The sequence below is a fragment of the Dermacentor silvarum genome, chromosome 5 (assembly GCF_013339745.2).
Source record: "Dermacentor silvarum isolate Dsil-2018 chromosome 5, BIME_Dsil_1.4, whole genome shotgun sequence".
Taxonomy (NCBI): domain Eukaryota; kingdom Metazoa; phylum Arthropoda; class Arachnida; order Ixodida; family Ixodidae; genus Dermacentor; species Dermacentor silvarum.
This window is the reverse complement of record NC_051158.1, coordinates 173910130-173922148: the sequence shown is the minus strand read 5'-3', so window position 1 is coordinate 173922148 and position 12019 is coordinate 173910130. Positions and strand designations below refer to the sequence as shown.

The window sequence follows — 12019 nt, the reverse complement described above, 5'->3', positions numbered from 1 at the left end:
ATACCTTCTACAATCCGCAGAAGACGTTAGGACTTCTAGCAGATGCATATGGAGTTGGTGCTGTACTCTTCCACGAAATCGAAGGAAACGAAAAACCAATAGCATACGATTTCGCAAAAGCTCAGTAAAGCAGAGACTGGGTAGTCACAGACAGAAAAAGAAGCGCTCGCCATTGTGCGAGACTATCAAATGATTTTACAAATATCTTTTTGGACGAGAGTTTCCTATATACTCCAACCATCTGCCACTACATGGCCTATTTGGACACAAGCCAATTCCAGCATTATCAGCTGCCCGAATGCAGCTCTGGATCCTGCTGCTTGCTGAAAGGCTCTCCCTAATGCAGACGCATTATCGCGGCTTCTATTAAAGAATGCAGCTGATGTAAGTGACCACGTGCAGTTTTTCGTGGCAACACACGAACTGCCGCTATCAGCTTTAAATATTCGCAGAGCAATAAAGAAGAATCCTGTCCTATCAAAGCTCCACTTCTATATGGTAAATGAATGGCCATCAGAAGTGGTCAATGGAAATGTATCTCCATAGTTTTACTAGATGCCACGAACTATCCTTAGATCAAAAGTGTGTGACCTGAGGTAATCACATCAGTGTGGCACGTGTGCTTATTTCCCCTGTTCAACCCCTTCAGTCACTGTGTACACATTTGTGTACGAGACTTATTTTTGCCACTTCTGTGCAATTGTGGCAAGCAAGAGACCCTAAGCACTAACTTTAGGCTAAATTAAACGCTCTGCTTATCTCAAGTGCCTTCATTTTACTCCTGAAGGAAATCTATCGCTACCGAAGATAGCTTTGGAAAAGGCGCTATAGTGTTTGACGGGAGGTGACGTGGGACGTTTCTGTAGCAATTGCGAAATTTTTTTCTTTCTAGTAAAGCTTGCAACTAAATTCACTTGTGCGCTAGTGATTCAATACTTTCTTATGAAGAAACGAATCATTACAAAGTGCACAAAATTAGATAATTAATTACCCTGTAGTTATGGTGACTCATCATAAAATGCAGGAAGAGTCATTCTACCAGCTTGACTTGCTCTTAATTGAGTCTGCAGCACCTTGGCATAAAATTATGTAAACTTCATAACTTTAGCGACAATCAATCATAATTCGTGACTGAAGGTGTTAATGTTGTTTCTAGGACATCCATGCGTGACTAGAATGAAAATGCTTGAGTAACCATGTGTGGTGGCCACAGCAAACTTTGAACATCAAAAACACTGTCCAGAGCTGTGAAGCCTGCCAATTTGCGCAAAATCTGCCATCCCAAGAGGACTTCATGCTGCGGGCCCATGAAAGCAAATGATGGGAAAGAGTGCATATGACTTTACTTCCGCAAGCTTGTGTCGGCTGCTAGTTTTTATAGATGCTTATTCCAAATGGGCAGAAGACGTGTGTATGAAAAAAACTACAGCAGAAGCAACAGTGCAAGAGCTGTGAACCATATAATCTGCGAGTTTTGGAGTAATGGAAGCTGTCATTTCGCGTCTGTTCAGTTCTCTGCATTCCTTGCCTCGAATGGCATATGCCACCACACTTCTCCACCTTATCATCTGGTTTCTAACAGGGCTTCTAATGGGGCGGCGGAACGTCTTGTGCAAACGTCGACGTCAAGGAAAGCTTGATAATATCAACAAATCGGAGACCACGAAAACATTTCAAGTCAATGCAGCACTGCATACATCAGTTTTTGTTCTCATACAGAAACACACCTTGTGCATCGACAGGGGACGTCACACCAACTTAATAAATTGTTTTTGAAGTGGGCCCCAAAAACACGCCTTAGCCTACTGCACTCAGAGTAGAGTACAGTGCCGTCCACCTATAACGATACCACAAATAACGATATATCAAATATAACAATGAGTTGAATTAAGAACATTAACTTATGCATTAGGGCTATGAGGAAAAAAAAACATATATACTGATATGAAGCTAAACATTTCGCCATAATTGCCTGTCTGGTTGGGAAAATTGATTAGGACTCGGAGAGTGACTCCAAACCAAATAAGGAAAACAAACATATGTAATGATATGAAGCTAAACATTTCGACAGAATTGCCTGTCTGGTTGGGAAAAGTGATTAGGACTTGGAGAGTGACTCCAACCAAATAAGCAAATTTATTAGCCCGATGTTTGGGAGCCAATTCGGCTCCTTCTTCATTAGACGTCAAGTAAAGCTCTAGGTAACCAACACCAAAACATCTCGCCCCCCGCACCCTTTCAACGGCATTCCCGCGGGTAAAGCACCCCGAGCATCGGTTATCCCAGCCGACCAGCACCGCCGCAGCCACCCCACCCTTTCGCCTTGTCTGTCTGTGAAGAACAGGTGCCCTGTCACGTGTCTCCCCCTCCTCCTTTTTTACGATGAACCTTTTAAAAGCTGCACACCAACACCTCCGAAGAATACCCCCGAAGGAGCTGAATTGGCTCCGAAACGTTGGGCAATAAATTTCATTATTTGGTCGGAGTCACTCTCTCTGTCCTAATATATAATGATATGACTGCATGCGGGATATGATCAAAATTTTGCCTTCTGGACAGCTTTATGCACGCAGACTGAGCTTGACATTTGCGTCGCTAAGTTTCCATAAGCGAACGATGCCGAGACGGAGCGAAAAGTTTGCCCACGCGAGTTCGTATCTCGCGCCAGCACCGCGCAGCGAAGTTTGTGTGGGTGTTCTGTGGCCGAGCATCGCGAGTTGGCGCAGTGCGCCACGAGGTGACGCCAGTGGTGACGCCAGCTGCTTCGGGTCCCCGTGGCGACGCCGTCGCACTGCTCGACACGCGTCCAGAGAAAAGAGCCGGCGGTTGGCGTGGTGCGGAATGTGCGCGGAGGTTATGCTAATCGCGCGTTATATTCATTTATATATGGGTCAAGTGTATGAGAAAAGAGATATTTACATTGGCGAACATATATATTACCACCACGCCAACAGCCATATGATGCTACGCATATCTTCGACAGTTTACGTTCAGGGAGGTTACACTATTTTTTTTTTTTCTTTTAGATATACGGGGATTACACGTTCTTAACCACAACCTGTACTTTGCACGACGTACCGAAGGGATCGTCTATGAATTGCTTCTTGAGGTATTTCCGGCGTTCGGCGTCGGCTTGCTTCTGCTGATGTTGTGGCTGTTGGTGGTGCTGCTTGATGCGTGCTCGTCGTTCGCGTTCCCTCTCGGCATTTTCACTGCGCATACCTTCCCGTTGCTTCTCCGTAAGGCGTGCTCGTCGTTCACGTTGCTGTTCCGTTTTCCGCCGTCGTCTTTCTTCGTTCCGTCTGCGTTGTTCCTCTTTGCTGAGCGGTGCTTTCTTAGGGCGACCCATCGTTTGGTAACGGGATCGACGCGACCGTCATTGCTTCATTGCTCGGCATGACGCTCGGAAATGATAGCGCTAGCACGCAGCGAGCTGCGTCAATCCAATCCAGAAGCCAGATGATCGGGGAGTTCGATGCCGGCCAAGTTGGTTCTTTAGTGGTTCTTTCTTCTATGGTTCTTTATTTTATGGCGCCGGCGCCTTGTGACACAGTAGCTCAGTGCTACCGCTGCGAACTCTGCCACTGAAGCTCAACTGCTGGCTGCTCAAGACGCTACGGAGCCGCACCTAAATGCTCGTACTTTCGCCGAAGCAACTCGGCAGGACACCCGCGCCAAGCAAACCTGCAACACGGTCGCCGACTCGCAAATCGTGCGCCTTTCGCTGCAGCGGACCGTGAGTTCACGAATCAAACATGCAACAGCTTCTGTGAAGACACGTTTCACTTTCGTGTTCTACCGATTCCTATTAAATAGGGATCAAGCAGAGAGGCGTTATACGAGGCGGCATCGACGTAAAATTGCGTCGTATAATAGAGGTTCCACTCTACATACATAATACATATACATAAATACATAATACATACATACTAACATGCATAAGTTCCCAACGAATGCTATTGCATTAAAAATTAACTTGGTAGGCAAATGTGCAGGGCAGGTAACTGACGGTCTATCAGGGTTACTGAATGGGTACCAATAGAACTGATGTTTAGGTAGTGTTATGAAAATTTGCAAGCATAGGATGATATCAGCTGGAACAAGAAATGGGGCGAATAACCATGACCTTAGGATCTTGCAATCACTTTGCATTAGTTGTATTCACCAATAGCTTTAAATGTATGAGATGAAAAAAAAGTTTGAGATATCTTCTGTAGTCATAAACCTTGCACAGAAAAAAGTTGCTCTGGTTTCAAGTATTCGATGTGGATTGTAAAGCCCGTTTCACATGGTGCGATTTTGTCTGCGAATTCGCAGCTGCGGAAAATAGGCCGCTGGACCCTTCGTGCGTGCGTTTTTTCGATGTTCGGCGTGCTGAACTTCTCTGCGAAAAACGCAGATACGGTGGTAGCCACTGTAGCGGTGCAAACAGACGACCAATAGGAGACGGCTCGCTCATATGTCATCGCCAGTCAGAATGCTCAACGAGTATGCGAAAAACGCAGCTGCCGTAGATCCATGTGAAATGGGATTGCGAATTTCGCATCTGCGGAAATCACAGCTGCGAAAAACGCACTGCAAATTCGCACCATGTGAAACGGGCTTAACTTGTAGTGCTTTAGCAACACTGAAGCAAAAGGTAGGGCGAAAGCGCAATATGTTTCTATTTGATTAATTTTATTGATCCGTTGTATTTATCTCATCTTATATATTACTCGCGTGTGTTATTAGTGCATTTAGTATGTAGTGCATGTATTTGCACATCTTGATATTATTGGGGTTGGGGGTTGTCGTCGTGGCCTATCCGAGTTCGACGTCAAACTGCGGGCCTTGCCTACGCAGTCGCTGCTACCAGTTGTCGGGGTTGAGGACGGACTTGAAGGCAGGAACATGTTCTCGTTGAGAACGAAGAGTACAGGGTTTATTTACATTATTTACATCACGAGTACGAGAACGAGACGGTACGTCTCATCAGTCTAGCTTGACCGGGTCAGAGCACCCCACATCGAAGCACTGGCTACATCTCAGGGCAGATCGGAGAGCACTCGGCAGATGGGAAAGCACTCTCGATGGCCCCCAAAGTCTCCCTTAAAACCCCTCTGTCCAAGCTGCGGTCCCACCATCCTCCAATCGGAGCGTCGAAAGTCACCGATGGTCCGCCTAGAGGGCGAGGGTGCACATAATCCCCCGGCGCCTTCGTTGCCCGACCACATTCGGAGAAGTGCCCTCGGGCACACACTGCTCACTTCCCCACATAAAGGAGGGGACACTCGTGGACAGGTGGCTTCGCACCTGACTTGAACTGGCGCCTCTGTTCCTGGAATGGGCCAGCTGGTCTGTCGAGTGGCCGTGAGAACGCGTCTACTTTTCCAAGAGCCTCCTCTTCCTATAGTGTAAAGACATGGTGGCACCGCTGATCTTTTCCCGGCGGGACGGCTTTTCAGCCTCCCGCTGGTCGCCGAACGTAACAATATCCATAGTACATATAATAATGTGTCGCTTATAGTGTAGGTATTGGTATTTATTGGTGTGATTGTTGCTTATAGTATAGGTATTTATTGATGTGACTTCATGTATTGTCACTTAATACTATTACCAATGCATTGTCACTACTGCTGATTATTGGCTTCCCTGGGCCTCTATTTTGTAGTGATACCTTTAAAGTAATAATGCCTTTTCGCGCTTATCGCGCTTTGTCAGTGGTCAGAGCGACGGTCCGCTCACGATATCAACGTTGATGATGCGAGCGGACCGTCGCTCTGACCACTGACAAAGCACGATAAGCGCAAAAAGGCATTATTACTTTAAAGGCATCGCTACAAAATACCGGCCCTGGTCTCTGTCAAGCTGTATGCTTACAGCTTTCTTGCCAGGGGAGCCTACAGCACAATTTGTATGTGTGTTGTGAATGAAATTGAATTGAACTGAAATAATGTGGTCCATGGCTATGCATTGTAACCTGCCCAGCATCTTTTTAAAGCGAAGCTTTATATGGCTAGGCAAAATAGCCAGTGTACAGAAAACTATCATCATCAGCATTGGCTCGAGCATCGTCATCTTCCGCAGCTGCCTTGTAGACGCCCCTCGGTTTGCACTCGTCCCACTGCTGCCGTGTTCGTCATCTTCTTCCACAGCTCACTGCTTTGCCACTCATCATTCCAGCGTAGAATTTCACTTCTCTTCTGTGGTCGTAATGGGGACACCGTGTTTACGGGGGTACGAGCCATTGCTTAAGGAGGTATGAGCCATTCATTTTCTTACGTAACAGACAGATTAAATTTCAAAGAATCGCAAACAGCAGTGGTGGGGGAATGCCACTAACCACGCCGCCGAGCAAACTAGACATCGAACTTAAGCGACAATGGCGGACTGCGGGCATACACAGTCAGTGACGTCATTCTCTCCGTCACAGCCGAACGTGTGTAACCTTATAATTGCAAAATACTTCAATGAGCCCTCGGGATTAACCCAGTGATAAACACCGGGGCCCCACGTTACAGCTTCGCTGGTTACCATCTTCATAGAGTGGAAGGGCCGACAAATTTTTTCGTTGTATTTACCTCTTGTTCTCAATGCTGTAACAGGACTGCAATCACTCCAATTATTTTCTACAGGCCTCACAAATGCAATGAGCCTTGATGGATGCATCACTCTTGCCAAAGCGGCATGCCCCGCACCTTCCAAGGTCGTCATTCAGGTCGAGGCTGGTGTGCAGTGCAGCTTGCTTCTGACTGACCAGTCTGTCGGGTGCTCCTTCAAAGCAGGCAGCCAGTCAAGGAGCGTGCAGACTGCAGAGACTGAGGATCAGTCAAGCTCCACCTCAGGTGGGCAGTGATTGGCACTTTCTTTTGCTTGCTTGTGTGAGTTCATGGTGTATGACCAAGTCTGCCTACCTCGGTACGACCTGCTCAAGTGTGTGTGACGTTCTACTGCTGAAGACAAGGCGGCAGGTTTGCAATTCTTGTCTGCATTCTGATTAGGGCAAATGCAAAAATACTGCTCTGAGCATATTTAAGTGCCTTAAGTGGTAGAGCTTAATCCAGAGCCCTCTTGCCCTGCTGTCTGTTGTAGCCCTTACGTTGCTTTATTACAACGTTAAACTCAGTGAGTCTCTTAGTTATGCCTAAATCAGTGTATTAGCATAAAAACATGACTATAGATCAATGTGAAATGTAAATCAACCCCCTGTTTGAGGTGAAGAAAATAAAAAAAACACATAAATTGAGGTAATTACAAAACATACATTGTTTTATCAATGTGCTCATTCATTGAGGGTGGCAAAAACTGAACGAGAACTGTCAGGATTCTCTTTCTGGAACAGGTTTGAGTCGCAACGCCCTACAGCACAGCATTGGTGATGACTGAGCAGGACTAGGCACGCGCAGCAATGAGCAGCACACATTGGGCACTGGAGGGGCAGGCCAGTGATCATTGCAGCCGAACTGTAGGCATCTTGAGGTGACTGCTGGCCATACACTCATTTTGATGGTTTTTCGCGCAGTGTTTGCAGACTGCACTGGCCAACGAGACCCCTTCCACACGGCCCTTTTGTCCCAGCAGATAGTTCTTCCGCAGCGCTCTTGTTACAATGTGCTAAAAGCTCATCCGCGTGTTTCCTGATGCGAAAAGTCAAGCATTTTCAGTTCGAGAAGGGACACACTAGTGAGCAATTTCAATTGCCTTTGCAATGAATTGAATCTGCTGTTATGGTCGATAAAATTTTTAAATTGATTAACGAATAATCGTTCGTCGGTTTAGCCTATAATCGATTAACTGCTTACGATGCGGTGCTTTTCGTCAATTAATCTATTAAGACTTTTTTTGGGGGCGTTTTAAAAAGGCTGAACACACAGTTATCTACTCACTTATGTCCCTATTTTAACGTTTGAGAGGTTGAACCAGGATAAGAAATACAAGCGTATAAACTTTGATAGAGAATAATGTTTAGTTTGTTAAAGGTCAACTATAATTGCCATTAGTGACTAGTGAAGGCATAAACAATATACAGGGTGTTCCCATTTAAGTTTTACAGAATTTTTAGAAAGTCGCCTGGTGGCAGGTAGCATAATTCTTATCGTTGAGCTGGGTTATTCGAAGAGGCGGACATTAGTAGCACGAGACATCGCAAGACGTATTCAACTAATTAACAAAAATTGCCTAATGATCATTTTAGTTAATTACTTTACCACGGCAGCCGCATTTCGATGGGGGCGAAATGCGAAAACATCCGTGTACTTAAATTTAGGTGCACGTTAAAGAAATCCCAGGGAGTCAAAATTTCCAGAGTCCCCCACTATGGCATGCCTCATAATCAGATCGTGGTTTTGGCACGTAAAACCCCATAATTTAATTTTTTTAGTTAATTACTTTACGACACATATTGCAATTTATGAATTGTAGCCGGTGAGTTCGCAAGACGCATCCAACTTGAAATGAATTTCCAGGGTGACACCAGTTTCGATATATTTCTCAAAGTGTGGGACGAAATAAATGGGCGTTCCAGTTACTTTTGTGTTTCAGTGCATTTTGGTAAAAAAAAGTGGAACAACAGGCATTTTTACGGCAAGTTTGATGGCGCATATCTCCAAACTGGTGTCATTCTTGAAATTCATTCAAGTGGTTACGCCTGACGAGCTCACCGGCTACAATTCCTTCCTACCCGCCGGGGTTGCTCAGTCAGCTAAGGCGTTGCGCTGCTGAGCACGAGGTCGCGGGATCGAATCCCGGCCTCGGCGGCCACATTTCGAAGGAGGCGAAATGCAAAAACGCCCATGTGCTTGCGTTGTAGTGCACGTTAAAGAACCCCAGATGGTAAAAATTAATCCGAGCCCTCCACTACGGCATGCCTCATAATCAGAACTGGTTTTGGCACGTAAAACCCCAGAAAGAAGGCTACAATTCCTAAATTGCAATATGTGTCGTAAAGTAATTAACTAAGAAGCTAATTAGTGATTTTTGTTAATTAGGTGAATATGTGTTTTGATTTCTCGTGCTACTAATGTCTGCCTCATCGAATAACCAAGCTCAATTATAAGAATTATGCTACCTGCCACAGGCGATTTCAAAAAATTCTTTATAACATAAAAGTGAACACCCTGTATGTTAAAAATGGCACTTACTGAGGAGGGTGGGCATGGAGGAAGGAGAAATTAGAAGACAGCTTCACAGCACTACTGACATCAAGAAGTAACGGCCCAACACGTGATTGCCACATCAGAGCGCGCGGTAGGTTTTATCTGCAGGGTGCCGGGCAGCTGTTGAAACGCCTGTTTCAAGTATAGTGGTAGCGTCGTCTGCTACAGTATGCGGCGCAGAGAAGGCGACGAGAACGAGGTTTGGAGGAAGGCGCGTGGCACGCGAAATTGCGTGCATGGACATGAAAAGAAAAAGAAGAAATGAAACCCTGAAGGGACGAGCTGACGCATTGTCTCTTGGTATCAAGGCTTGTCTGTCCCCGACGACAAAGCCTGCTCTTTCCTTCGAAAAGGCTTTCGCCTTTACATTTGGTGCCGAAAACCCGGGAGCAGGACTTCAACTTAGATGGGCCATGGAGCGCTTGAAGAAGATGCGTGCAGCTCGAAGAGCTCAGCAGACGCGACTTGTGAAAGAGATTAGTGACCTCATTGAAACCAACGAGTTCAACCTGGAAACGCTCCGTCTCGAGAAGAGCACGAATGAGCTCATGAAGATCAACGGTGAGCTTCATGCCGAGATGTCTGACGATGAGGTCGCAGCCGACTACGATTCCGTACTGGAATATGAAGACCAGGCCGCAGGCGCCCTGGGACTGCTGCGACACCATATTTTGGAGTTGTCTAATCCTCCGACCACCGCTATAGGTGTTTGTGTAGAGCCGCTGCCCATACAACCTACCAGTGCGATGCCTTCTGGCGAGAATGGTCCCCAAGTGAGTGCCCCTGCCGCACTTGGACCAAGACTGCCCAAATTGGACCTCCTGAGATTGGATGGATCAACGATGAAGTGGCAGTAGTTTTGGGACGTGTTCCGCCACAACGTGCATGAGAACTCCCGTCTCAGTGACATCGTGAAGCTCCAGTATCTCCGCTCTCTTCTGGACGGCCCGGCAGCCAAGGCTATCGCAGTGATCCTTACCACCGAGAACAGTTACGCCGATGCCATTGAGATTCTCAAGGACCGTTTCGGGAACGCCAAGATCATCGAGGCAAAGTACCTTGAGAACCTGCGTACCCTTACTCCGGTGAGCTCTTCGACCCATGTCACGGGATTGCGGAACCTGTACGATTTAGTACAGGTGAATATAAGAGGACTGAGAGGGTCTCGGAGTTCCTGCGTCGTCGTATGCAGCAATGCTCGGCGAAGTTTTAACGAAAGCCATCCCTCAAGACGTCATGGTAAATTACCATAGACACAGAAGCCTTAAGGTAAATGACGATCGGAACTTAAGGCCAACAGCGGAGGAAGACCTTGAAGATCTCCTGCAGTATTTTCGCGTTGAGGTTGACTGCAGGGAGAGGACAGCTCACGGTCCATTAGAGGGATCCAGCAGACAGTACCTGCTGCCCGGATCCGGTCGCCGACAGACACCAGCGTCATCGGCAGCAGTGCTTAAAAACAGTACCACTGGAACGTGCGTCTTTTGCGAGAAGCGTCATGCAACATCAGAGTGTGACTCCTCCTTGGACCACAACGAGAAAAGGCGTCTGCTCACGGCAAGCGGCAGCTGTTTCCGGCGCACTACCAAGGGGCATCGGGCCCAGGATTGCCGCCGCAAGGTTAGTTGCACCCACTGTGCCGGCAGACATGCCTCATCTATGTGCTATAAGAACAGATCGCAGGCGGTTACACCTGAACCAAAGCAGTCTCTCAGCAGCGCGTCGATGCATGCTACACAAGTAGGCAGCAAGAACCGTTGCAGATTTGACACTGCTATTCTACTTCAGACGTTTAGAGCATGGATGCGGGGCAGCAATCTTTGCTGCTACGTACCAGGCATTCTTGACAGCGGCAGCCAATGTACTTTTGTTAGCCAAGAACTATCGTGCAAACTGAAACTCGAAGTCATAGATGAAGTCGACTTATGCATACGCGTCTTTGGCCATCAAAGTCCCAGCCGCACTGCTCGACGAAAGATAGTTAAACTTGCACTGCAGAGTCAGTTTGACGGGACTGTCACAGCTGTCCCCGATTCGTCGTCGGCGCGAAGTCAATCGACGGGGTAGACAAGCTGGTTGGTCGTTCCGTACGCACGCGAGCACAGTGAAAAGAGTCAGAGTCGGGAGTAAACAAAAAAACAAGATATTTATCGGCTGATAAATACACACAAGTTAATAAAATACAATAATAAGGAAAGACACAAGACAGACTAACACACCTGAGCTTAATATACACAATGATAATGGACAAATAGATACGAGCGATTAACAGTACATCTAAAAATGAAACAGTGCGAGGATCAAATACACCAGAATACACTTAACAGCATTTCACTAAAACAACGTTCAAAAGAAATCAAAGTTCAAAAGAAAAAAACAAATGGTGTCATACGCATTGCCGGGCAGCAGCAGCAAGTCCATAAACCGTGGAAGTCGGGGCACAAAGCTTTCCCGAAGAATGCTGGCGGTCCGATCTTGTCGAGGTGGATGCGAATTGCTGAGCTGGGTTTCCCGGGAGTCTAGATTGGACGTCTTCTCTCAAGCAGGTTGAGCTAACTTGAGGCGAACTACCGTGAGCTTCGTTGCAGACGCTGGTTTGACGTCTCGTACGTCAACAAGTTCCTCGGAGTTCCGACGTGGCCAGGCGGCCCAGGCGATACTGGACGGCACTAGCCCCCCGATGGCTTCTCAGCAGCGCATGGGTTCAGCTTCTAGACTAATCAGCAGGGCCCAAAACATGCGCCTAAATAGCCTCTCATTTCCCTAGTTCCCTAGGTAGGGAAACTGCCGCTACGTAGCATTCTCCGAATTCAGCTCTCTTAGCTCCCAACAATCTTGGCCGCACTCGCACTATGGACGAAGAACCGCAGATCAGCCTCTCTCCC

At 47.0% G+C, this 12019-nt stretch overlaps 2 protein-coding genes across 4 annotated transcripts in view; one reads left to right on the top strand and one right to left on the bottom strand.

Annotated features, from left to right (window-relative positions):
* LOC119454588 (zinc finger protein 664) overlaps positions 1-3426 on the bottom strand; it is a 77057-nt gene extending 73631 nt beyond the window's left edge. Inside the window, exon 1 of one of the 3 annotated variants that reach the window (XM_049666897.1) lies at positions 3079-3426. In XM_049666897.1, coding sequence (XP_049522854.1) covers positions 3079-3349 — 271 coding nt within the window. In that variant the 5' untranslated portion in view covers positions 3350-3426. The remainder of the gene's footprint in view (positions 1-3078) is intronic. The other 2 variants (XM_049666894.1, XM_049666893.1) reach the window with 2 other exon arrangements.
* A 95-nt stretch (positions 3427-3521) lies between these two features.
* The window catches only part of LOC119453922 (uncharacterized), a 33130-nt gene continuing 24632 nt past the window's right edge, over positions 3522-12019 (top strand). Inside the window, exons 1-2 of the mRNA XM_049666898.1 lie at positions 3522-3736; positions 6615-6824. Of these exons, the coding sequence (XP_049522855.1) occupies positions 6629-6824 (196 nt within the window). The 5' untranslated portion in view covers positions 3522-3736; positions 6615-6628. The remainder of the gene's footprint in view (positions 3737-6614; positions 6825-12019) is intronic.